Raw genomic sequence first — 24491 nt, 5'->3', positions numbered from 1 at the left:
CTGCTACCCAGTCCCCTCAGTGTCCCCATTCCCAGTGTCCCCGGTGTCCCCACAGGTGGTGGCCACGTTGGAGGGACACGAGAACGAGGTGAAGTCGGTGGCCTGGGCGCCCTCGGGGACACTGCTGGCCACCTGCAGCCGCGACAAGAGTGTCTGGGTCTGGGAGGGTGAGTGTGACCCCTGACCCCACGGACACCCCCTGGACACCCCTGTCCCCATGTCCCTGTCAGTGTCCCCATGTCACTGTCCCTGTCCCCACAGTGGATGAAGAGGAGGAGGAGTTTGAGTGTGTCTCCGTGCTCAGCGCACACACACAGGACGTCAAACACGTGGTGTGGCACCCCAGCCTGCAGGTGAGGGACACTGGGGACACCTGGGGACACTCTGGGGACACCTCGGAGGGGACAGGGGACACCTGGGGACAGCCCAGATGCCCACAGGGACACCCGGGCTCCCGTCCTGTGCCCCCCCCCAAATGCCACCAGACCTTCCCGGGGTCCCCTTCCTGTCCCCTCAGTGTCCCCAGTGATGTCCCCACTGTGTCCCCAGCTCCTGGCCAGTGCCAGCTACGACGACACCGTGCGCCTGTACCGCGAGGACGATGACGACTGGCTGTGCTGTGCCACCCTGGAGGGTCACACGTCCACCGTGTGGGCAGTGGCCTGGGACAGCTCCGGCCAGCGCCTCGTGTCCTGCAGCGATGACCGCACCCTGAGGGTGTGGCAGTGCCACCAGGGCCAGGGTGAGGGACAGGGGACAAGGACAGAGGGGACAGGGACAAGAGGAGTGACAGGGGAGGGAGGGAAGAGCAAAAGGGAGGGAGGGCTGGAAGTGAGAAGTGCCCTGATGTCCCCACAATGTCCCTGATGTCCCCACAATGTCCCCATAATGTCCCCATGTCCCCAGGCGCTGGCACAGAGCCCAGCTGGAAATGTGTGTGCACCTTGTCTGGGTACCACGGGCGGAGCATCTACGACGTGGCCTGGTGAGTGTGGGGACACTGGGGACATTGGGGACATTTGGGGACATGTCACTGGGACCCTGGGACCCTCCGGGTGTCACTTCCCTGTGACCCTGTCCCCTCCCTGTGACACTCCAGGTGTCCCTTGTCCCTTCCCTGACACCCGTGTCCCCTCTGTGTCCCCAGGTGTCACCTGACGGGCGCGGTGGCCACGGCCTGCGGTGACGACGCCGTGCGGGTGTTTGAGGAGGTGACCCCTGCGTCCCCCGTGTCCCCGACGCCCGCGGTGACATTCAGCCTGGCCGCACACGTGGCGCGGGCACACGCCCAGGACGTCAACGGGGTGGCCTGGAACCCACGGGAGCCCGGGCTGCTGGCCACCTGCGGGGACGACGGGGACATCGCCCTGTGGCAGTACCAGCGCCCCGAGGGGCTCTGAGGGGACAATGGGGACACCCAGGAGACACCAAGGACATCTCAGTGACCTCCACGATCCCCCCGTGACCTCCCTGACCCCGCCAGGACATGTGGGTGACCTCTGGGACATGTGGGTGACCTCACGGATCACGTGACCCCGGGGACCGCTGGGGGATGTCACAAGAGCACACGGAATAAAGACGCTCGATTCCAGGCAGGAGGCGGCAGAAAGCAGCAGCTTTATTTCCAATGCAGGGAGCTCTTTGATAAGACGCTGCGCTAAGGAGACACGTTCTTGCCCCAGGGCACTGACACCTCACCGCGGGCTGAGGCTGGGCTCTGTGGAGCCGAGGCTGCGCTGGGCTCTCCGCAGCCCTCGCTGCTGCTCCTCGCCCGGGAACACGTTTTCCTGTGGGAATGAGGGGATCGGCTCGTGTCCATCCTCCTCCCGCACAGCGATGGGGCCGGTGGGTTCTGCCCCCGCTCACCTTGGGCTAGGGGAAGGGTGGACGGTGTGGAGCGGAGTTTCCCTGCTGGGGCCTCCGCACCCTTGGCTGCAGCTCTTCGGCTAGGATCAAGGCTCCTGTGGGGACAAGGGGACACGGGTCAGGCCACGGCCACCCTCCTCCCCTCAGCACGGGGCCCAGGGGCTCTCTCCTCTCCTGCTCACCTTGAGGCCGGGCTGGAGGCGGTCGCTGCGTGTGGAGCGGAGTTTCTGCCGGGGTCTCCGCACCCCGGTCCTTATCGTTTGGCTGTGCCAAGGTTTTCTGTGGGAATGAGGGGCTCAGGTCACGGCCCAGCTCCCCCCTTCATGGGGGTGCTCACCTGGGCTGGGCTGGAGCTGGGCTCGCTGGGGCCGAGGCGCTGCGGCCGCTGGTGGCGGGCGGAAAGCGCCGAGAGAAAGGGAGAGGAGAGAGGGAAGGGCCGGGAAGGGGAGAGGAGGAAAAGGGGCTGAGAGGGGCAGCGAGAAGTGGAGAGGAGGGGAACGGGAGGGGAGCTGAGGGGACAGGAGAACAAGGGCATTGGAGGGGAAAGGAGGAGTGCAGGGGAGTGGGATGGAAGGGGAGGGAGGGTGGGAGAGCAGGGGAAGGGAGGAGAAGGGAAGGGGGAAAGGAGAAAGGGAGAAAAAAGGGGGAAAAAGGGGGAAAAGGGGGAAAAGGGGGAAAAAGGGGAAAAGGGGGAAAAAGGGGAAAAGGGGGGAAAAAGGGGAAAAGGGGGGAAAAAGGGGAAAAGGGGGGAAAAAGGGGAAAGGGGGGGGAAAAAGGGGAAAGGGGGAAGGGGAAAGGGAGGACAGGGGCGGGGGGAAGCTGCACAGAGCAGAGAGAAGCAGAGCGTAGGGGAGCAGAGCCAAGAGAAGACGAAAGGACAGGACAGGAGCGCAGCTGCACGGAGAGGACAGGACAGGACAGGAGCAGTGCAGGTGCCCAGAGCTGCGCAGAGCAGAGAGGAGCTCAGCGAAGAGGAGCGACCAGAGAGGACACAAGAGAGGAGAGGAAAGGAGCGAAGCAGAGAGGATTGGAGAGGAGCAGAGCTGAGAGAGGAGAGCACAGCACAGGAGAGCACAGGAGAGGAGAAAGCAGAGTACAGGAGAGGAGAGGACAGGACAGGAGAGGAGTGCAGCTGCGTGGAGAAAAGAGGAGAGGACAGAACAGGACAGGAGCTGCGCAAAGCAGAGCAAAGCGGAGAGGAGAGAACAGGAGAAAACAGGAGAGAGGAGAGGAGATGGAGAGGAGATGGAGAGGAGATGGAGAGGAGATGGAGAGGAGAGGGAGAGGAGAGGGAGAGGAGATGGCACAGGACACAAGACAGACGAGGACAGGACAGGGAACAACAGGAGAGGAGAAGAAAGGACAGGAGAAAACAGGAGAGGACAGAACAGGACAGAATAAGACAGAACAGGACAGGAGCTGCACAGAGCGAAGCAAAGCAGAGAGGAGAGGGAAGGGGAAGGGAAGGGGAAGGGAAGGGGGGAAAGGAGGGGAGGGGATGGGAGGATCAGAGAGGGGAACGAAAAAGAGGGAAAAGGAGGGGAGGTAAAAAGGAGGAAGTCGAGGGTAGGAGAGGGGAGGGTAGAGGGGAAAGGGAGGAGAATGGAAAGGAGGGGAGGGGAGGTAAAGGGGATGGGAGGGTAAGAGAGGGAAGGAGAAGGGAGGAGAGGGAAAGGGCGGGGAGGGAAGAGGAGGTGGGGAGAGGAGAGTGGAGGGGACGGGAGTAGAAGGGAGAGGAGGGAAGGGAGGGAGGAGAGGGGAGGGGAAGGGATGAGATGAGGGAAGGGAAAGTGAAGGGAGGAGATGAGGAGAGGGAACTGGCAGGAAGGAGATGAGGGCAGGGCAGGGGCATTGCGGAGATGAGCAGAGGCAGGGGCAGGCGCAGCCGGAGGAGCCCGGCCCAGCCCGGCCCAGCCGCTCGCAGCTCCGTGGCTCTCCGCCCGCTCCGTTCCGCCGCCGCCGCTCACGGCCGCTTCAGCCCCTGGCCCCGCCCCGCTGCCCTTGGCGACAGCCAATGGGCGTCGAGAATCAGCCGGAGGGGCGGAGCAAGGCACGTTCCACATTGTGACCTCACGGAGGGGGCGTGTCCAGAACGTGCCCGAGCGATCTGATTGGCCAGAGGCGGAGCGTTCGGAAAGGGGCGGGGCTCAGGCCGGGGGCGGGGCCGGGGTCACCGCGGGAGTTTGGCGGCAGCTCCAGGTGCTCCCGCTCCCTCTGCAGCTCTCCTGGAGCCTTCCCTTCTCCAGCTGAACATTCCCAGCTCTCCCAGCCCGGCTCCAGAGGGCTCCAGTTCCTCTGGCCCCGCCCCGGCAGCTCCCCATCCTGCAGGTGGGCTCCCAGCTCCGCAGGTGGGGTCTCACCTGAGCGGGGCCCGGGGCCAGAATCCCCCCGGAGCTGCTGCCCACGCTGGGGATCAGCCCAGGGCCCCTTTGGCCTCATGTCCAGCCTCTCACCCACCCACACTGCCCGTTACCAGAGCTGCGGAGGGGACACCGATTACACCAAATAAACAATCTCACAGTGCTTCTTTGATGTTTTAACTCGGCCGCGGTCACTCTCCGGTTCGGATGGTTTATAATCGCAGTCTTGCGGTGTATAATCGCTGAGGGAACGGACCGCGCTGAGGGAGCGGCGGCGCCCCCTGGCGGACCCCGCCAAGTCTCGCGAGAGCTCCGGGAACGGGGCGTGGCCCCAGGACCCTCCGCTGTCCCCCCGTGACCTCCGTGACCCCGCCAGGACATCTCGGTGACCTCCGGGGTCCCCTCCCGTGCCCCCGGTGTCTCCCCTCACCCCGGGGGATGGCGGGGTCGGGTTTGGGGTCCCGGGTCCTGCCCCAAAGCCAATAAACCCCACATCTCCTGGAAAAATCCTCCAGATCCTCCTCGCGGTTTGGGGGCGGCCTGGAGCCCTCAGGGAGCCTAAAGGCATTTGGGGTCTGGGAGTTTGGGCTCCAGCAGCGAGGCCGAATCACATCCTGAAGTTTATTCCAACCTAAAAAACCTCTGTACAAAACATCCAAACCCTAAAAACGAAGGGGAACGCAGCAGGGGGGATTCTGACGGGATTTCTGTGGGGTTTTTTGGGGCTCCGTGGGGTTTTTTGGGTTCTGGGCCGTGTCAGTCGGAGTCGGAGTCGCTCTCGGCCTCCTTGACGTCCACGCTGAACTTGTACTCCTGGTCACAGCCCATGTAGGCGTCACTCATGAAGAACAGCGTGTAGTGCTGCGTGCCCGGCGCCGGCGCCACGAAATCCAGCTTCACCTGCCGGGGCGGGGCACCGCGGGGTCACCTCGGGGTCACCGCGGGGTCACCCGGCCCATGGCACCCACTGTCACCTCGGGGTCACCCAGCCCATGGCATCCAGTGTCACTTCAGTGTCACCCGGCCCATGGCAGTGTCACCTCAGTGTCACCCAGTGTCACATGGTGTCACCCAGCCCCTGGCACCCAGTCACCCACTGTCACCCAGCCCATGGCACCCAGTGCCACCCGGTGTCCCCCATCCCATGTCACCCCCAGTGTCCTCCCAGTGTCCCCCATCCCATGTCACCCCCGGTGTCCTCCCAGTGTCCCCCATCCCATGTCACCCCCGGTGTCACCTTGGCCTTCTGCTGCAGCGTCAGGCGTTTGATGGAGATGAGGCTGTTGGACTTGGAGTCCCCGATCACCACCCACCAGCCCTCCTCTCGCTTCTGTGGGGACAACGGGGACATTGGGGACATCATCAGTGACACTGTCACCTCAGTGCCACCCCAGCACCACCCACCAGCCCTCCTCTCGCTTCTGTGGGGACAACAGGGACATCATCAGGGACACTGAGACACTCAGAGCTGGGGACAGGGACAGGGACATGGGACAGTGAGACATGGGGACAGGGACACAGGACAGAGACAGTGAGACATGGGGACAGGGGACACGGACATGGCACAGGGACCCTGAGGGCTGGGGACAGGGAGTTGGGGACAGTCCCGCGGTACCTGTGGGAACAGGGGGGCGATGACAGGCCCGGTGACCTCCTCCTCCCGCTCCAGCTGCACCAGCACCACCACGGGGCCACCACTGGGGACACAGAACAGAGGGTGACATCCCAACCCCAAACCCTGTCCCCAGCACCACCACGGGGCCACCGCTGGGGACACAGAACAGAGGGTGACATCCCAACCCCAAACCCTGTCCCCAGCACCACCACGGGGCCACCGCTGGGGACACAGAACAGAGGGTGACATCCCAACCCCAAACCCCAAACCCTGTCCCCAGCACCACCACGGGGCCACCGCTGTGTGTGGGGACAGAATGGGATCAGGAACTGCGGGGTCACAGCCTGATGATCCCAAGGAGCCGATCCCAGTGACCCTAATGACAAACCAATGACCCCAATCCCAGTGACCCCATTCCAATCCCAGTGACCCCAATGACCCCAAAGGTCCCTGTCTCCCACCTCACAGGACAGCTCAATGTTGGGGTAGCAGTTGCAGAAGCATTCCCGTGACCCTAAAGACCCCAGTCCCATCCCAGTGACCCCCGTCTCACCTGCGGATGGTGTCCCTGTCACCCACCTGGTAGGACAGCTCGATGTTGGGGTAGCGGTTGCAGCAGTGTCCCCATGACCCCAGTGACACACCAATGACCCCAGTGACACACCAATGACCCCAGTGACCCCAAAGGTGCCCGTCTCACCTGCGGATGGTGTCCCTGTCGCCCACCTCGTAGGACAGCTCGATGTTGGGGTAGCGGTTGCAGAAGTGTCCCCATGACCCCAGTGACACACCAATGACCCCAGTGACACACCAATGACCCCAGTGACCCCAAAGGTGCCCGTCTCACCTGCGGATGGTGTCCCTGTCGCCCACCTCGTAGGACAGCTCGATGTTGGGGTAGCGGTTGCAGAAGCGCGCCACGTCGGCGATCTGCGCCTCGGGCAGCTGCAGCAGCGCCGTGCGCTCCTCGTCCTCCATCTCCATGATGTCAAACACGCTCTCCACGCCCTGCGGCCGCCACAAACGTCACCCTGAGCCGCTCCCCAGGGTCCTCAGGGCTCGTTAATTAACGGGGATGAGGCAGGTTAATTGGCGGGGCGGTTCAGGGGATCCCAGCCCCTCGCAGGAGTTCGTTAATTGGTTGTTAATTGGTGGGATAATTCCAGGTATTTTGCCCCAGAGGAGCTCAGCAGGGTCTTGTTAATCGTTGGAAGAACTTTGGGGTCTCATTAATTCGTAGAATAATTCAGGGGATTTTAATTAACTGGGGGAATAATTCTGGCTGTCCCCGGGTATCTGCAGGTGTCCCCAGGTGTCCCCCCGGCCGTACCTTGTCCGTGCAGCGTTTGATGTGCTCGGAGGTGAAGTGTGGCAGCTGTTTCAGGTACGAGTCCTTGGACCACATGGCCTGAGTGACCATCTGGGCCAGCTCCATGGCGGCCAGCGCCGGGCTGAGCCACCCATTGCTGGACAGCACGTCCACACAGGCCTGGATCAGCCGGATGGCCTGGCAGGGACAGGGACAGGGACATGGTCAGTGACAGAGCCACCCATTGCTGGACAGCACGTCCACACAGGCCTGGATCAGCCGGATGGCCTGGCAGGGACAGGGACAGGGACACAGTCAGTGACAGGGACAGAGCCACCCATTGCTGGACAGCACGTCCACACAGGCCTGGATCAGCCGGATGGCCTGGCAGGGACAGGGACAGGGACAGGGACAGGGACGGTCAGTGATGGTCAGTGACAGGACATGGCCAGTGACAGAGCCAGGGATGGTCAGTGGTGGTCAGGGACAGGGACAATGGTCAGTGCCAGGGATATGGTCAGTGGTGGTCAGTGCCAGGGATGGTCAGTGCCAGGGATGGTCAGTGGTGGTCAGTGACAAGGACAAGGGTCAGTGCCAGGGATGGTCAGTGACGGTCAGTGACAAGGACAATGGTCAGTGCCAGGGATGGTCAGTGGCGGTCAGTGACAAGGACAAGGGTCAGTGCCAGGGATGGTCAGTGACGGTCAGTGACAAGGAGAATGGTCAGTGCCAGGGATGGTCAGTGGCGGTCAGTGACAAGGAGAATGGTCAGTGGCGGTCAGTGACAAGGACAATGGTCAGTGCCAGGGATGGTCAGTGGCGGTCAGTGACAAGGACAAGGGTCAGTGCCAGGGATGGTCAGTGCCAGGGATGGTCAGTGACGGTCAGTGCCAGGGATGGTCAGTGGCGGTCAGTGCTAGGGATGGTCAGTGCCAGGGATGGTCAGTGCCAGGACATGGTCAGTGGGGGTCAGTGCCAGGGATGGTCAGTGGCGGTCAGTGCCAGGGATGGTCAGTGGCGGTCAGTGACAAGGACAAGGGTCAGTGCCAGGGATGGTCAGTGACGGTCAGTGACAAGGACAATGGCCAGCGCCAGGTCCCACCTTGCTGAGGATCTCCTCGGTGTCGGACTGCAGCTCGGCGCTCAGCTGCATGCGGGACAGGTGGGCCTGCAGCAGCAGGCAGGTCTTCACGTGGGGGTCATTGAATTTGGGGTTGGTCAGTTTGTGGGGCACCTTCTGGGACAGCTGCAGGGGGAGGAGAGACCCGTCAGTGCCAGCCCCAAAACCGGCTCCATCCCCAGGGCAGAGGAGGGATGGAGCTTTTGGGATTACGGGATCAGCAGGGGTGGGATTGGTCAGCGCTCATCCCATCACATCAATCCTACTGATCCCATCCATCCTACTGCCACCATCCCATCGTTCCCATGGAGCCCCTTTGCTCCTGTGGATCCCATCCCCTTAATCCCACTGATCCCAATCCAAATCTCATCAATTCCATCCCACCCACTGATCCCACTGACCCCATTCCCATCCATCCACTTGATCCCATTATCCCCTTGATCCCGTTGCCATCCCATGGATCCCATTCCCATCCCAGTGACCCCACAGACCCACACCTGTCGGAGCAGGTTGTCCTCGTGGTGCCGGATGGGGATGTTCTCGTACTCGGCGGCGTTGGAGATGATCTCCAGCAGCCCCCTCACCTTGGTCTTGGCGTTGAGGGACATGCTGAACAGCTCTGGGGGGAAAACACACCAAAGTCAGGGGGGAACACACAAACACAGGGATTTTTTTTGGGAAAACACCCCAAAATTGGGATTGTTTAGGGAGAAAACACCCACAACTTGGGATTTTTTACGAGGAAACCCTCGATGTTTTTGGTGGAGACCCCCAAAATTGGGATTTTTTTAGGGGAAAACACAGATTTTTTTGGGAAAACACCCCGAAACTGCAATTTTTATAGGGGAAACCCTGGGTTTTTTTGGTGGAGCCCCCCAAAACAGGGATTTCTCTGGGGTCACCTATGGTGGTGTAGTTGATGTAGTAGTAGGCGGCGATCATGCCCAGGTTGAGAGGAGCCACGTCCATCTCGTCCTCGATGCTGATGCACTTGGACTGCTCCAGGTCACTGAGGGTCTGCTCCACCAGCTCCGACAGGTGATCCGACAGGTGACGGTGCGACACACCTGGGGACACGGGATAATGGGGACACAGGATAATGGGGACACGGGATAATGGGGATGTGGGGACACAGGGACAAGGGGGAATGGGGACACACATGGGGACAGGGGGACACGGGGATGTAGGGGAATGGGGATATAGGGACACGGGGATGTGGGGACACAGGGGAATGGGATCATGGGATAATGGGGTAATATGGTAATGGGATGGGATGGGGTGGGGTGGGAATTATGGGATTGGGATGGATGAGGTGGGATGGGATAACGGTATAACGGGGTAAAGGGATAGTGAGATAATGGGAAGGGGTAACGAGATAATGGAGTAGTAGGAAAATGATATAATGAGGGGATGGGATCCATGGGACAGGACAGGACAATTCAGGACTGCCAGCACCATTATCACCCCGGGACACTGCCAAGGGCCCCCTGCAGACCACGCCATGCCCACCTTGCAGGTTGTAGTAGTTGGGGTTCTGGGTCATCCTGCGGTACAGGAAGGTCCAGGTCAGGTAGTCCACAGCGTCCTGCTTGTTCTCGATGGTCTTGGTGACGATCTCGGCGTTGAAGTGGTCGTGCATGCAGTGGTCCAGGTGGGACTCCACCGGCAGCGGCTCGTACAGGAACTTCTTGAAGAAATCCTGCAGCAGGACGGGCAGGAAAAGGGGAGGAAGCCAAGAGTTCATCCCAAAAATGCTGTGGGAACGCCCTGGATTGTCCCCATGGTGGTCCCAACCCTGAGTGAGGGTTTGGAGCCCATCCATCCCTTCCCTTTTTCCCATTCCCATCCCCATTCCCCACCCACCCCATCCCATGGGTCCCATCCCATCCCAGCGATCCCACTGACCTCATTGATCCCATCCCATCCCAATCCTCCTCATCCCATCATCCCCATCGCACTGATGGATCCCAGCCCTGGGTGAGGCTCCTGCAGCAGCAGCAGCAGCCCAGTTGGGACGCTGGCCCCATTCCCAGGTCCCTCACCCACCTTCTTGGAGCCCTGGCACATGATGACACAGCGGCCCTCGTCGTCCTGCAGCGGGCGGTTGGCGTGGCCCACCATCTGCAGCACGTCGTAGATGGGGTAATCCACGTACCTGCCACGGCCAGGGCGTCAGCAGCCCCCAGCAGGGGTCACAGTGCCCACCCCACCCGTCCTGCCACACCTGGGGGCCCCATCCTACCTCCACCCCACTCGTCCTGTCACACCTGGGGGCACCATCCCATCTGTCCTGTCACACCTGAGGTCCCCGTCCCATCGATGCTGTCCCATCCAGGATCTCCACCCCATCCATCCCATCCCACTAATCCCATCAATCCCATCTATCCCACCCCACTGGGCCCCACTCACGCGTGGATCTTGCCGTTGTAGTACTGCGTGTCCATGATGATCACCAGGTGTGCCGAGATGTTCATGCCCCAGCAGAGGCTGCGCGAGGCCACCATCACCTGCACGGCCCCTGGGGACACCGAGGACACCTGGGCTCAGGGGGGGACACACACCTTGGGGTCCCGGGCACCCTGACAGGGGGGTGGGGACAATCCCGGATTTTTGGGGGGGTGGGAGGTGGAGATTCATGGAGTGGGTTGGGTTGGGAGAGCGTCCAGTGCCACCGTGGGCAGGGACACCTCCCACTGTCCCAGCCTGGCCTTGGGGACACTCCCAGGGATCCAGGGGCAGCCACAGCTCCTCTGGGAATTCCAGCCCAGCCCCTCACCAATATTCCTTCCCAAAATCCCATCAGATCTCCCCTTTCCCAGTGGGAAGCCATTCCCTGTGTCCTGTCCTGCTGTCCCTTGTCCCCAGCCCCTCTCCAGCCCATCCCATGGATCCCATCCCACAGATCCCATCCCATGGACACCAATCCCAATCCCATCCCGTGGCCCTCACCGGAGCTGAAGAGCTGCTCCACCACGCGGCGCTCCATGGCCGTCAGCCCCTCGTGCAGGTAGCCGACCCCGTTCACCAGCGTCTCCTTCAGCGTGGGGTCGCTCAGCTTCTCCAGGTACGGCACCAGGTCCTTCTCGGCACAGTGCAGGAACCTGTGCGGCACCCGGCAGCTCCTCAGGCTGGGAAAGGCCTTGAGGATGTCCCACCCCATCAATCCCATCCCATCCCAAACCCATCCCAAACCCACAAACCCAACCCCATCCCATCAATCCTATCCCATCCCAAACCCATCCCGTCCCGTCCTATCCCAATCCCAACCCTGATCCCCCTCTTCTGCAGGCCAAGTCCCCTCAGCTCCCTCAGGAGCTGTCCATCTCCATCTCCAACCCCGTATCTGACCTCTGGACACTCTCCAACCCCATAACCCATCCCTGGATGTTCTCCAACCCCATAACCCATCCCTTGGCTGGTCTGCGGTGTCCCCCAGGTGTCCCCTGTCCCCCTTCTTCTCCAGGGTGAGCTCCCTCAGGAATTCCCCATCTCCACCTCTAACCCCAAACCCCATTCCTGGATGCTCTCCAATCCCAAAACCCATCCCTTGGCAGCTCCGTGGTGTCCCCCGTCCCCTAATCCCCCTTTTCTCCAGGCTGAGCTCCCTCAGGAATTCCCCACCCCACCCCACAATCCATCCCGTGGTGTCCCCCAGGTGTCCCCAGGTGTCACCTGTGGCGCTGGACGTCGGAGGCACAGGTGGTGAGGATGTTGATGGCCGTGAGCCGGGTCTGTTTCCGGGAGGGGACGAAGACCAGGACGGGTTTTTTGGGCGAGTGTTTCATCACGGCGTGGTACACGGGCTTGGCCATGGACAGCAGCCGGGTCTGCGTGTGGCTGATGTTGAAACCCTGCCAAAAACCCCAGATCCCGCTGAATCCCAAAGGATTCCCGGCCAAACTGCTGGGAAACACTGGGAAACCAGCGTTTAATTCAGCTACGGTAATGATTGATCCCTGTATTGGTGATCAGTGGCCAATCTCAATCTCAATTCCATCTAGCCCCAACTTATCAAACCCCACTGAATCCCAAAGGATTCCCGGCCAAACTGCTGGAAAACGCTGAAAAACTCGTTTAATTCATCCACGATAATGATTGATCCCTGTATTGGTGATCAATGGCCTTGTGCCACTTAGTGCGTCCTCAATTATCCATGTCGGTGATTGACACATGATTAATTTGTGATTAATGATCAGACTCCATATTAATCACTGTAGGTTAATATAATAAATAACATCACAATCGATAATGAAGCTAATGATTATTATTTGGCCAAGAATTAATGAGCCAAGAATTACCAACAATCCCAAGAGATTTTACCAAGAACTAATTAGCCAAAAATTGACAATAACAAGAACAACCAACAATCTCAAGGAATTATGGCGAAGAATTAATTAGTCAAGAACTGACAATAAATATAATTGCCAATGATCCCAAAGGATTATGGCCAAGAGTTAATCAGCCAAGAATTAATTAACCAAGAATTGACAATAATTATAATTACCAACGATCCCAAGGGATTATGGCCAAGAGTTAATCAGCCAAGAATTACCAATGATCCCGAAGGATTAATTATGGCCAAGAATTGACAAAACCAAGAATTACTGATGATCCCAAGGGATTAATTATGGCAAAGAATTGACAATATATATAATTACCAACGATCCCAAGGGATTATGGCCAAGAGTTAATCAACCAAGAATTACCGATGATCCCGAAGGATTAATTATGGCCAAGAATTGACAAAACCAAGAATTACTGATGATCCCAAGGGATTAATCAAGGCCAAGAGCTGCCAACAGATGACCCCCGGGTCCCCCAGGAGCCCACCTGGATGTGCAGCTCCAGGGGCACGGGGCGCACGTTGGGGTGGAAGTTGAAGGTGGCGGTGGCACTGCAGCCCAGCCAGTGTGCCACGTCCTTGGCGTTGGACAGCGACGAGCTCAGCGCCACGATGCGGATGGGCCGCTCGATCTGCGAGGAGATGTAGCGCATCCGCGAGCAGATCACCTCCAGCACGGGCTGTGGGCAGAAATGGGAATGGGATTGGGAATGGGATCTGTGAGCAGATCACCTCCAGCACGGGCTGTGGGCAGAAATGGGAATGGGATCTGTGAGCAGATCACCTCCAGCACGGGCTGTGGGCAGAAATGGGAATGGGATTGGGAATGGGAAACGTGAGCAGATCACCTCCAGCACGGGCTGTGGGGAGAAACGGGATCAGGAATGGGATCTGTGAGCAGATCACCTCCAGCACGGGCTGTGGGGGAAAATGGGATCAGGAATGGGATTGGGAATGGGATCCGTGAGCAGATCACCTCCAGCACGGGCTGTGGGCAGAAATGGGAATGGGATCTGTGAGCAGATCACCTCCAGCACGGGCTGTGGGCAGAAATGGGAATGGGATTGGGAATGGGATCTGTGAGCAGATCACCTCCAGCACAGGCTGTGGGGAGAAATGGGATCAGGAATGGGATTGGGAATGGGATCTGTGAGCAGATCACCTCCAGCACGGGCTGTGGGGAGAAACGGGATCAGGAATGGGATCTGTGAGCAGATCACCTCCAGCACGGGCTGTGGGGAGAAATGGGAATGGGATTGGGAATGGGATCCATCCAGGAGATCCCATGGAAACCCCTCCTGAGCTGCCCAAGGATATGGATGGAGCAGGACCAGGAGTGGGATCGGGAGTGGAATCAGGAGCGGTAACAGGATCAGAAACAGGATCAGGATCAGGACTGTTCCTGGCTGAGATCCATCCAGGACACCCTGTGGAAACCCCTTCTGACCTTCCCAAGGCATGGACACCTCCCACCCCAGCGGGACAATCCCGATCAGGAAAACCTGCTCCAAACCCCCCTGGGAACCCCCCATTCCGTGTGGGTCGTGCCCCACCCCACTGCCAGGCTCCTCACCCCGTTCTCTCCCCCAATCAGGTGCACTTCATCCACGATGAACAGGTTGACGTTCTGGACGTTCTTGCGCTGCTTCCAGCGGCGGGACAGGATGTCCCACTTCTCCGGGGTGCTGATGATGATGTTCCCTTTCCCCAGCAGCTTCAGGTCCGTGCTGGTCTCCCCGGTGAGCAGCACCACCTTCTTGTTGAGGCGCTCCTGGAATTTCTCGTACCAGTCCATGAAAACCTGCACGGGGAAAACGGGGATTGGGCTCCATTCGGGGCGGCTCCCAGAGGATTTGTCAGGAATTCTCACAGGAGTGGTGGTGTTACCCCCAAAATGGGGATCAGTCCCACCAAATTCCTCCCAGACTGAGGAAAATCCCACCAAACTGGGGCAATTCCCACCTAATTCCCCTCAGATTGGGACAGTTCCCACCATTCAGGCAATTCAAACCAAATCCCTCTCAAGTTGGGCCAATTCTCACCAAGTTTCTCAGGAATTCCCATAGGAGTGGTGTTATCCTCAAATTGGGGTCAGTCCCACCAAATTCCTCTCAGATAGAGGAAATTCTCATCAAACTGGGGCCACTGCCACCAAATTCCTCCCAGACTGGGGCTGTCACCCACCACCTTCACACCAAAACCATGCGTTCTACAATCACCTCAGGTGTGCAGAGCTCCCTTTCCCCGCCCACCTGGGACCCTCACCTGCTCGGCCAGGGTCTCCTGGGCTCTGTGCCAGGGTCTACAACCCCCTGGACAGCTCCAGGACCCCCCTGCTGAGGTCTGTGACCCTCCAGGGCACCCAAAGAAACACCCCGGACTCCAACATTCTCCTTTTCTCTCTATTTTTGGGACATCTCACCACCCTCACGACAAAACCACGCGTTCTGCCATCGCCCACCTGGGGCCCTCACCTGCTTGGCCAGGGCCTCCTGGGCCCTGTGCCAGGGTCTCCAAACCCCCTGGTCAGCTCCAGGACCCCCCTGGACAGCCCCAGGACCTCCCTGCTGAGGTCTGTAGCCTTCCAGGGCACCCAAAGAAACACCCCGCACTCCAACATTCTCCTTTTCTCTCTATTTTTGGGACATCGCACCACCCTCACGACAAAACCACGCGTTCTGCCATCACCTCAGGTGTGCAGAGCTCCCTCTGCCCGCCCACCTGGGGCCCTCACCTGCTCGGCCAGGGCCTCCATGGGGGTGATGTAGACGCAGCGGCCCTCGGAGTTCTGCAGCAGCATGCGCAGGATGGCGAACTCGGCGCAGATGGTCTTGCCGCTGCCCGTGGGCGCGCCCACAAACACGTTGTCGTCGCTGTTGTACACCGTGTTGAACACTGCCAGGGGAATCGGCCCCGCCGTGGGGTTAGGGGGGAAAAATAGTATGGGTGTTTGGGAATTTGGGTGTTAAAAATCGGGGTTTTCCAGGGGGAATCGGCATGGGATTGTGTCAGAGTGCTGGGGATGGGAATGGGGAGACGCAGCCTGGATCTGGCCCCAGAGAGAGGAGCTCCAGGGAAGGGAGTTCAGGGAATTTCAGGCTGGAATTCACAGAGGAAAGTGTTAAGAGAAGCTGCATATTCCCAAATTCAGTGAAAATTCCCTGTGGATTTAGGGGGAAAAAATATTGAGGAATGGAGAGAGACAGCCTGGATCTGGCCTGAGAGAGAGGAGCTCCAGGAAAAGGCTCTGGGGGGAATTTCAGGCTGGGTTTATTCCCCAGGGAGAGGGGATAAACACAGATCCCAAAGCTCTGGGACATGGAACAATCCATAGATCCCAAAAGTCTGAGAATGGGATAAACCAGAGATCCCAAAACTCTGAGAGAGCGGATAAACTATGAATCCCCAAACTCTGGGAATAATTCACGGATCCCAAAACTCTGAGAGAGGAGATACAAACCACAGCCCCCAGGAAATCCACATGGGATAATAATAACAAGAAACACCCACAACCCCCAGGGATCTGCTGAACACATCAACGACCCCAAACCCCCGACACACTCAGGGCTTCCAGCATTCCCCATTCCCAGAGAATTCCCCCAAAACCGTCAAACCCCAGGGATGGAGACAGGCTGGGGGCAAACTGAGGGTCTGGGGGCTACCTTGTGTCTGGATGGGGTTGAAGAGGGGGAACCTGTCCTGGTAGAGACTCTCAAAGGTGGACACAGGCAGCTCCAGCATTCCCCATTCCCAGAGAATTCCCATAAAAACCCTCAAATCCCGGGGGACAGGGATAGGCTGGGGCCCAAACCCAAGGTCTGGGGGCCCACCTTGTGTCTGGATGGGGTTGAAGAGGGGAACCTGTCCTGGTAGAGACTCTCAAAGGTGGACACAGGCAGGGGCCGCAGTTCCAGCATTCCCCATCCCCAGAGAATTCCCCACAGAATTCTCACAAAAACCCCCAAACCCCAGGGGACAGGGATGGGCTGGGGGCAAACTGAGGGTCTGGGGGCCCACCTTGTGTCTGGATGGGGTTGAAGAAGGGGAACTTGTCCTGGTAGAGACTCTCAAAGGCTGACACAGGCAGGGGCCGCAGTTCCAGCATTCCCCATTCCCAGAGAATTCCCCACAGAATTCCCACAAAACCCCCCAAATCCTGGGAGCTGGGGGCCCACCTTGTGTCTGGATGGGGTTGAAGAAGGGGAACCTGTCCTGGTAGAGGCCCTCGAAGGCGCTGTTGCGCAGGGCTGACACGGGCAGGGGCTGCAGGTCCAGCAGCTCCGTGGGCGGCGGGTACTTCTCCGGCAGGATCAGGTGGCGGAAGGACACCGGGAGCTGAGTCTCGCAGGCTGCAGGGAAGGCAGAGGGAATTCCCGAGGTTTGGAGATGGATTTTGGGAGAGGGGAGAGCCACGGGGAGGGATGGGAGAAGGGAAAAGGGCTGGGAAAGGGATTGGGGGCGGTCAATGGATTGTAAAGGTGTGGGAGAGGGGATAAATGGATCCCAAAGCTCTGGGAGAAGGGATAAAAATCAGATTCCAAAGGTTTGGGAGAGGGGATAAAAAAGATATTCCAAAGGTTTGGGAGAGGGGATAAAAAAATCAAATTCCAAAGGTTTAGGAGAGGGCTTGAGAAACAGATCCCAAAGCTCTGGGAGAAGGGATAGAAATCAGTTTATAAAGGTTTGAGAGAGGATAAAAATCAGATTCCAAAGGTTTAGGAGAGGGAATGAGAAATGGATCCCAAAGCTCTGGGAGAAGGGATAGAAATCAGATTCCAAATGTTTGGGAGATGTGATAAAAAAATGGATCACAAAGCTCTCTGTCACTTGGATTCCTGGAGGTTTTTCCCTGGATTCCAGAACATTTTCCCCCAAGAAAAGGGGAGAACCCGGAATAAACCCCTGGCCAAGGAGCACTCACAGAGCCATAAAACCAGGAATAAACCTCAGGAATAAACCCCACAAAAAGTGCAAGAAAAACCAGGAATAATCCCCAAAAAACCCAGAATAAACCCCAGAAAAAACGCAAGGAAAACCAGGAATAAACCCCAAAAAACCCAGAAAAATCCCAAAAACAACTCTTCAAAACCCCAAAATAAACTCTACAAAACCCCAGAACAAACCCCCCAAACCCCAGAACAGACCCCTAAAAACCCGGAATAAACCCCCCAAAACCCAAAATAAACCCTACAAAACCCCAGAATAAACCCCAGAACAGAACCCCCAAACCCCAGAACAAACCCAAAAACAACTCTCCAAAACCCCAGAACAAACCCCCAAACCCCAGAACAAACGCCTAAAAACCCAGAATAAACTCCAGAAATTCCAAAATAAACTCTACAAAACCCCAGAATAAACTCAAAAAAGCCCATAATAAACCCCCAAAACTCAAAATAAACCCTACAAAACCCCAGAATAAACCCCAGAACAAACCCCCCAAACCCCAGAACAGACCCCTAAAAACCCAGAATAAACCCCAGAAATTCCAAAATAAACTCTACAAAACCCCAGAACAACCCCCCAAACCCCAGAACAAACCCCCCAAACCCCAGAACAGAACCCCCAAACCCCAGAACAGAACCCCCAAACCCCAGAACAGAACCCCCAAACCCCAGAACAGAACCCCCAAACCCCAGAACAGACCCCTAAAAACCCAGAATAAACCCCAGAAATTCCAAAATAAACTCTACAAACGCCAGAATAAACCCCAGAACAAACTCCCGAAACCCCAGAACAAAACCCCAAAACCCCAGAACAAAACCCCAAAACCCCAGAACAAAACCCCAAAACCCCAGAACAGAACCCCAAAACCCCAGAACAAAACCCCAAACTCCAGAACAGAACCCCCAAACCCCAGAACAAACCCCCCAAACCCCAGAACAAACCCCCCAAACCCCAGAACAAACCTCTAAAAACCCAGAATAAACCCCAGAAATTCCAAAATAAACTCTACAAAACCCCAGAACAAACCCCCAAACCCCAGAACAGAACCCCCAAACCCCAGAACAAACCCCCCAAAGCCCAGCAGGGGCACGCACAGAGCCAGCGGTCGGACACCACGCGGATGAAGTACTGCGGCGGCAGCGGCTCGAAGACGGGCACGAAGAAGGTCACCAGGTGCTCGTCCTGGGCGTACTTGGCCTTGAGCAGGAAATACTCGTGGTGCAGGATCACCTCGCTGTCCACGTCCTCCACCAGGATCCAAAAGGCTTCAGAAGAGCCGTGAACCTGGGAACAAAAACGGGATTTTTTTTATTAATTCCAGCTCATTGCCATCGCAATTCCAGAGGGTTTTTCAATTTTTAAACGGTTCTTTTGCTTGCCCAGGATTGGGGTTTGTCTTGTGGTTTTTAGAGCTGAAGGTGAAATTGTTGAGTTTTGACTCGATTAGGGGGTTTCTCCTAATGGTCTTCAATAGTCCAGTGCTAAAATTATCCTGTTTTTCCAACCCCCAGTCACAGAATTTTCCTTCATGGTTTTCACACTCCAACCCCAGAATTCCTATTTTTTCCCCTCACAATTTCCATACCTCAACCCTATAATTCCCCATTTTCCCTCAACATTCCTACCCCAACCGCATAAATCCCCATTTTCTTTCATGATTCCCACACCCCAACCCCAAATCCCTTAATTTCCCTCCCAATGCCCACCCCAAACTTCAAAAATCCCCATTTTTCTTCACAATTCCTATCCCAAACCCCATAAATCCCCATTTTCCCTCACGAGTCTCACCTCAAATCCCAGAATTCCCCATTTTCCCTCAGGATTTCCACACCCCAACCCCATAAATCCAATTTCCCCTCACAATCCCCATCCCAAACCCCATAAATCCAATTTCCCCTCACAATCCCCATCCCAAACCCCATAAATCCAATTTCCCCTCACAATCCCCATCCCAAACCCCACAAATCCAATTTCCCCTCAATATTTCCCCATCCCAAACCCCACAAATCCCCGTGTCCCCTCACGACTCCCACCCCAGACCTTTCCCTTCCCACCTTCTCGTCCCACTGGAAGTCGGGGGCGATGGTGAGCTCCACCTTGAGCGTGGAGCGGGTGATGGGCTGCAGGTGCACGGAGAGCTCCAGCTTGGGGAAGAGGTGCACGTATTTATGGATGGTTTTCCCCATCTTGGGCATCCGGATCAGCTCCCCTGGGAGAGACGGGCACAAATGGTCAGGGCAGGGCCCAAAGGGGCGGGGCCGGGGGCGGGGCCAGGACAGGGATGGGGCGGGGCTTGGAGGGATTGGGGCGGGGCTTGGAGGGATTGGGGCGGGGTTATGGGCGGGGTCAGGAGAGGGGCTGGAGCATGATTGGGAGATGGATTGGGGGCGTGGTTAGGGGCGGGACTTGAGGCTGGGTGGTGGGCGGAGCTGAGGGCGGGGCCGGGGGCGGGGCCATCCCAGGCCCTCAGGGGATTCCTGGAGGAATTTCTCCATTGGTGAAGGAAATTCTCCCAGTTCTGAGAGAAATTCCCACATTTCTGAGGGAAATTCTCTCAGTTCTGAGGGAAAATCTTAGAGAAATTATCCCATTCCTGCAGGAAATTCTGGGAGGAACTGCCTCATTTCTGAGGGATATTCGCCCATTTCTGAGGGAAATTCCAGGATAAATTCCCATTTCTATGGGAAATTAACCCATTTTGGAGTGAAAATCCTGGAGAAATTCCCCACTCTCAAAACAAAGAAATTTTCCCCCAGATCCCATCTAAACCATGATTTGGGGGACTTTAACCTGGAACCAGGGGATTTTACCCTGAATGTGGCAGACTTAAACCCAGCTTTGGGGGGTTTTAGCCTGAATTTGGCAGATTTTAACCCAGCTTTGAGGGATTTTCCCATGCCACAATCCCAAACCCTCCCCATCCCAGATTTCGGGGGATTTCCCCCGTTCCAGCACCGATCTCGTTGTGGTTGAGGTCGTAGAGGCGCTCGAAGGGGAAATTCTTCTTCTCGATCTTCTTCACCACCTCCTCGGGCAGCTTCTTGAACTGGCGCAGGGGACACATGGACTGCCACCTGTGGGGACAACCCAGGGGCTCAGAGCGCTCCAGGAACTCCGGGAATTCCGGGAATTCGGCGGGATTGGGGACTCACATGCGCTTGTCGATCATCTTGCAGAGGTTGAGGGTCTTGTCGGTGAGCTGCGCCCAGCCGCGGTTCAGGACGATCTCAAAGATGGCTCTCATCAGCCGGCCGGCCGACTGTGGGGCACAGGGACAGGGGCTGGGCTCACAGCCTCTGTGTGCCCAAATTCCTGTCCTGCCCCACACGGCTTTGGCGTGGGGAGGACCCAAAATCCTGACCGGTGTCACCCCAACCGGTGTCACCTTGACCAGTGTCACCCCAAAGTGTCAGCCTCGGGCACTCCCAGGGATCCCAGCTCCTCACAGGGAGGAATTCCTTCCCAAAATCCCACCTAAATCTCCTCAAGAAATCCCAGAGTAGTTTGGGGATGACCCAAAATCCCAAATGGTGTCACCCCAACCGGGGCCACCCTGACCGGTGTCACCCCAAATGATGCCACCCCACAGTGTCGGCCTTGGGCACTTCCAGGGATCCCGGCTGCTCTGGGAGTTTCTTCCCAAAATCCCACCTAAATCTCCTCATGGGATTCTGGAGTAATCTGGGAATGACCCAAAATCCCAATCGGTGTCACCTCAACCAGTGTCACCCCAAATGATGTCACCCCAAAGTGTCAGCCTCGGGCACTTCCAGGGATCCCAGCTCCTTGGAATTCCTTCCCAAAAGAATCTCCTCACAGAATCCTGGAGAATTTTGGGGTGGGAATGACCCAAAACCCCAACCAGTGTCACCCCAAATGGTGTCACCTCAACTGGTGTCACCCCAAAGTGTCAGCCTCAGGCACTCCCAGGGATCCCAGCTCCTCTGGGAATTCCAGCCCAGCCCCTCTCAGCCAGGAATTCCTTCCCAAAATCCCACCCTAACTCCACTTTCCCCCCTTGTGAAGCCATTCCCTCTCATCCCGTCATTCCAAACCTTTTCCCACCTTTCCTCCTCAAGCACAGAACGGTAACTGAGGATTCTCCACCCCCAAACAGATTCCCAGAGGGAATTTTGGCCCCAAAACTTGAATTTCTGGGGTGGGAAGAGCCGTGTGCCAGCTGGAATGGAGCAGCTGAATCCCATCTTTTCAAACCCGGCCTTGGTGGGCCCATCCCACTGGGAATTCCGGGAATTCCGAGAGGATTCCAGCTCACCTGGGTGACGTAGACCATGTCGGCCATGAGGGCAAACCCCTCCAGCTTCAGCTGCGAGATGAAGGCCTGGAGCAGGACGTTGATCTGGGAATGGGAAAGGAAAAGCTCTCAGGGAAAATTCCAGGAAAGCTGCTTTGCCTGGTGCTTAATTCCCAAGGAAATCTCCTTTTCCTGGTACCCAATTTCCCAGGAAAATCTCCTTTCCCTGGTACCAAATTTCCCAGGGAAATCTCCTTTTCCTGGTTCCCAGTTCCCAAGGAAATCTTTTCCTGACTCGTAATTCCCAACTTAATTTCCTTCTCCTGGTTCCCGATTTCCCAGGAAATCCGCTTTTCCTGGCCCCCAAATCCCTTCTCCCACCCATCCCACAGATCCCTCCGAGCTGCCCAGGCCCATCCAGGACATCCCAGGGATGGAGGAGAGCAGAATTCCCGCTGGGAATTCCCAGCAGGGCTCACCTTGGCGCTGGGCTCCTCGATGCTCTCCTTCACCGGGATGGGGACTCGCTCCAGAAGCTTCTGCAGCTCCAGCTTCTCCTCCTGAGGGAAAAAAAAAAAACAGGGATGGAGGGTGAGATGATCCCTCTGATCCCACCCCACCAATTCCAGGTTTTCCTGGTTTTTCCTCAACCTCTCTCCAAGGAAAAATTCCCTCCAGGAGAGCTGAATGCATGACTGGGCCGGAGGGAATTCCAGCTGCTGAAGGAACTGAACTCCCTGTCCTGGATATCCGTGAGGAAAGGCAGTTTGGGATGCAAATCCTGGAATGTCATGGGTGAACCTCCTGAATTTATGGATCCACACCCTGAAATTCTATGGATGAACCTCCTGAATTTATGGATGAACATTCAGAAATTTTATGGATGAACATCCTGAAATTTTATGGATCCACACCTTGAAATTCCACGGATGTACATCCCGAATTTACGGATGCACACCCTTTTTGGTTGGCGTCGGGTGCCCAATGCTGAGTGCCGAGTGTTGACTGACGGCTGTTGGCTCTGGGCGTTGGCTGTTGGAGGTGGGTGTTGGATGGTTTTGGGTGATGGCTGTTGGGTGTTGAATCTTGGTTGGTGGATGGTGGGTGTTGTAGGGTGTAGGGTGATGGCTGCTGGGTGTTGTTGGGTGTTGGGTGTTTTTGGGTGACAGTGGCAGCTGGGTGACAGTCACAGCCCGTACCTCGCGCACGGTGATGTTGGGTGTTGGATGTTGGGTGTTTTTGGGTGACAGGGGCTGTTGGGTGTTGGATGTTGGGTGTTTTTGGGTGACAGGGGCTGTTGGGTGTTGGATGTTGGGTGTTGTTGGGTGCTGTTGGGTGTTGGATGTTGGGTGCTTTTGGGTGACAGGGGCTGTTGAGTGTTGGATGTTGGGTGTTTTTGGGTGACAGGGGCTGTTGGGTGACAGTCACAGCCCGTACCTCGCGCACGGTGATGTTGGGTGTTGTTGGGTGCTGTTGGGTGTTGGGTGTTTTTGGGTGACAGTGGCCATTGGGTGACAGTCACAGCCCGTACCTCACACACGGTGATGTTGGGTGACAGCTGTAGGGTGTTGTTGGGTGTTTTTGGGTGACAGGGGCTGTTGGGTGTTGGATGTTGAGTGTTGTTGGGTGCTGTTGGGTGTTGGATGTTGAGTGTTGTTGGGTGACAGTGGCAGCTGGGTGACAGTCACAGCCCGTACCTCGCACACGGTCATGTTGGGTGTTGGATGTTGGGTGACAGTGGCCGTTGGGTGACAGTGGCAGCTGGGTGACAGTGGCAGCCTGTACCTCGCGCACAGTGATGTTGGGTGCTGGATGTTGGATGCTGTTAGTTGCTGTTGGATGGTATGGGGCGTTGTTGGGTGCTGTTGGGTGTTGGGTGTTTTTGGGTGACAGGGGCTGTTGGGTGACAGTCACAGGCCGTACCTCGCGCACGGTGATGTTGGATGTTGGGTAACAGCTATAGGGTGCTGCTGGGTGACAGTGGCCGTTGGGTGACAATCACAGGCCGTACCTCGTGCACAGTGATGTTGGGTGACAGCTGTAGGGTGTTGTTGGGTGACAGGGGCTGTTGGGTGTTGGATGTTGGGTGTTGTTGGGTGCTGTTGGGTGTTGGATGTTGGGTGTTTTTGGGTGACAGGGGCTGTTGGGTGACAGTCACAGGCCGTACCTCGCGCACGGTGATGTTGGGTGTTGTTGGGTGCTGTTGGGTGTTGGATGTTGGGTGTTGTTGGGTGACAGTGGCAGCTGGGTGACAGTCACAGCCCGTACCTCGCGCACGGTGATGTTGCGGAACTCGGAGGACAGGGAGAAGACGCGGAAGAGCTCGATCTCGCTCAGGGTGGGTTTCAGCAGCTGGTTGTACGTCTGCACCGTCTCGTTGGTGATGTAGTAATGGCTGGCGATGCGGCCCAGCTCCGTCACCTGCCGGGAAAACCCGGGAACGGTCGGGATAAACCCTGGGAATGGTCGGGATAAACCCCAGGAATGGCTGGGATAAACCCCGGGAACCGTCGGGATAAACCCTGGGAATGGCTGGGATAAACCCCGGGAACCGTCGGGATTACAGCAGGAATTGTGGGGAGAAGCCACAGGAATTGTGGGGAAAAACAATGGGAACACCCAGGATCACCCACGGGAACATCCATGCCCATCCACCCCACCCGCAACCTCCGCATTTCCT

The 24491-nt window shown here is 57.4% G+C and overlaps 2 protein-coding genes across 3 annotated transcripts in view; one reads left to right on the top strand and one right to left on the bottom strand.

Moving 5' to 3' along the window:
* Positions 1–31: 31 nt before the first annotated feature.
* CIAO1 (cytosolic iron-sulfur assembly component 1) lies at positions 32–1441 on the top strand (the record flags this gene model as incomplete). Its single annotated transcript, XM_066337090.1, has 5 exons — positions 32–167; positions 262–353; positions 550–742; positions 907–985; positions 1148–1441. Coding segments are annotated over 5 exons (753 nt in total), but the record flags the coding sequence as incomplete, so codon positions are not given.
* A 3392-nt stretch (positions 1442–4833) lies between these two features.
* The window catches only part of SNRNP200 (small nuclear ribonucleoprotein U5 subunit 200), a 45745-nt gene continuing 26087 nt past the window's right edge, over positions 4834–24491 (bottom strand). The window contains exons 22-45 of one of the 2 annotated variants that reach the window (XM_066337224.1): positions 24080–24232; positions 22291–22371; positions 21833–21916; positions 20709–20815; positions 20512–20630; positions 19611–19765; positions 18651–18840; positions 16788–16961; positions 15347–15507; positions 14186–14413; positions 13101–13292; positions 11943–12121; positions 11220–11371; positions 10680–10788; positions 10317–10425; positions 9780–9969; positions 9173–9337; positions 8768–8889; positions 8253–8396; positions 7172–7348; positions 6689–6849; positions 5842–5923; positions 5464–5556; positions 4834–5126 (exon numbers count right to left, since the gene is read on the bottom strand). In XM_066337224.1, the coding sequence (XP_066193321.1) occupies positions 4983–5126; positions 5464–5556; positions 5842–5923; positions 6689–6849; positions 7172–7348; positions 8253–8396; positions 8768–8889; positions 9173–9337; positions 9780–9969; positions 10317–10425; positions 10680–10788; positions 11220–11371; positions 11943–12121; positions 13101–13292; positions 14186–14413; positions 15347–15507; positions 16788–16961; positions 18651–18840; positions 19611–19765; positions 20512–20630; positions 20709–20815; positions 21833–21916; positions 22291–22371; positions 24080–24232 (3471 nt within the window). In that variant the 3' untranslated portion in view covers positions 4834–4982. Of the gene's footprint in view, positions 5127–5463; positions 5648–5841; positions 5924–6688; positions 6850–7171; positions 7349–8252; positions 8397–8767; positions 8890–9172; positions 9338–9779; positions 9970–10316; positions 10426–10679; positions 10789–11219; positions 11372–11942; positions 12122–13100; positions 13293–14185; positions 14414–15346; positions 15508–16787; positions 16962–18650; positions 18841–19610; positions 19766–20511; positions 20631–20708; positions 20816–21832; positions 21917–22290; positions 22372–24079; positions 24233–24491 lie in introns of both variants that reach the window. The other variant, XR_010745510.1, reaches the window with a different exon arrangement.

The sequence above is a fragment of the Sylvia atricapilla genome, chromosome 28 (assembly GCF_009819655.1).
Source record: "Sylvia atricapilla isolate bSylAtr1 chromosome 28, bSylAtr1.pri, whole genome shotgun sequence".
NCBI classification, from domain to species: domain Eukaryota; kingdom Metazoa; phylum Chordata; class Aves; order Passeriformes; family Sylviidae; genus Sylvia; species Sylvia atricapilla.
This window is presented reverse-complemented; position numbering and strand designations above follow the sequence as displayed.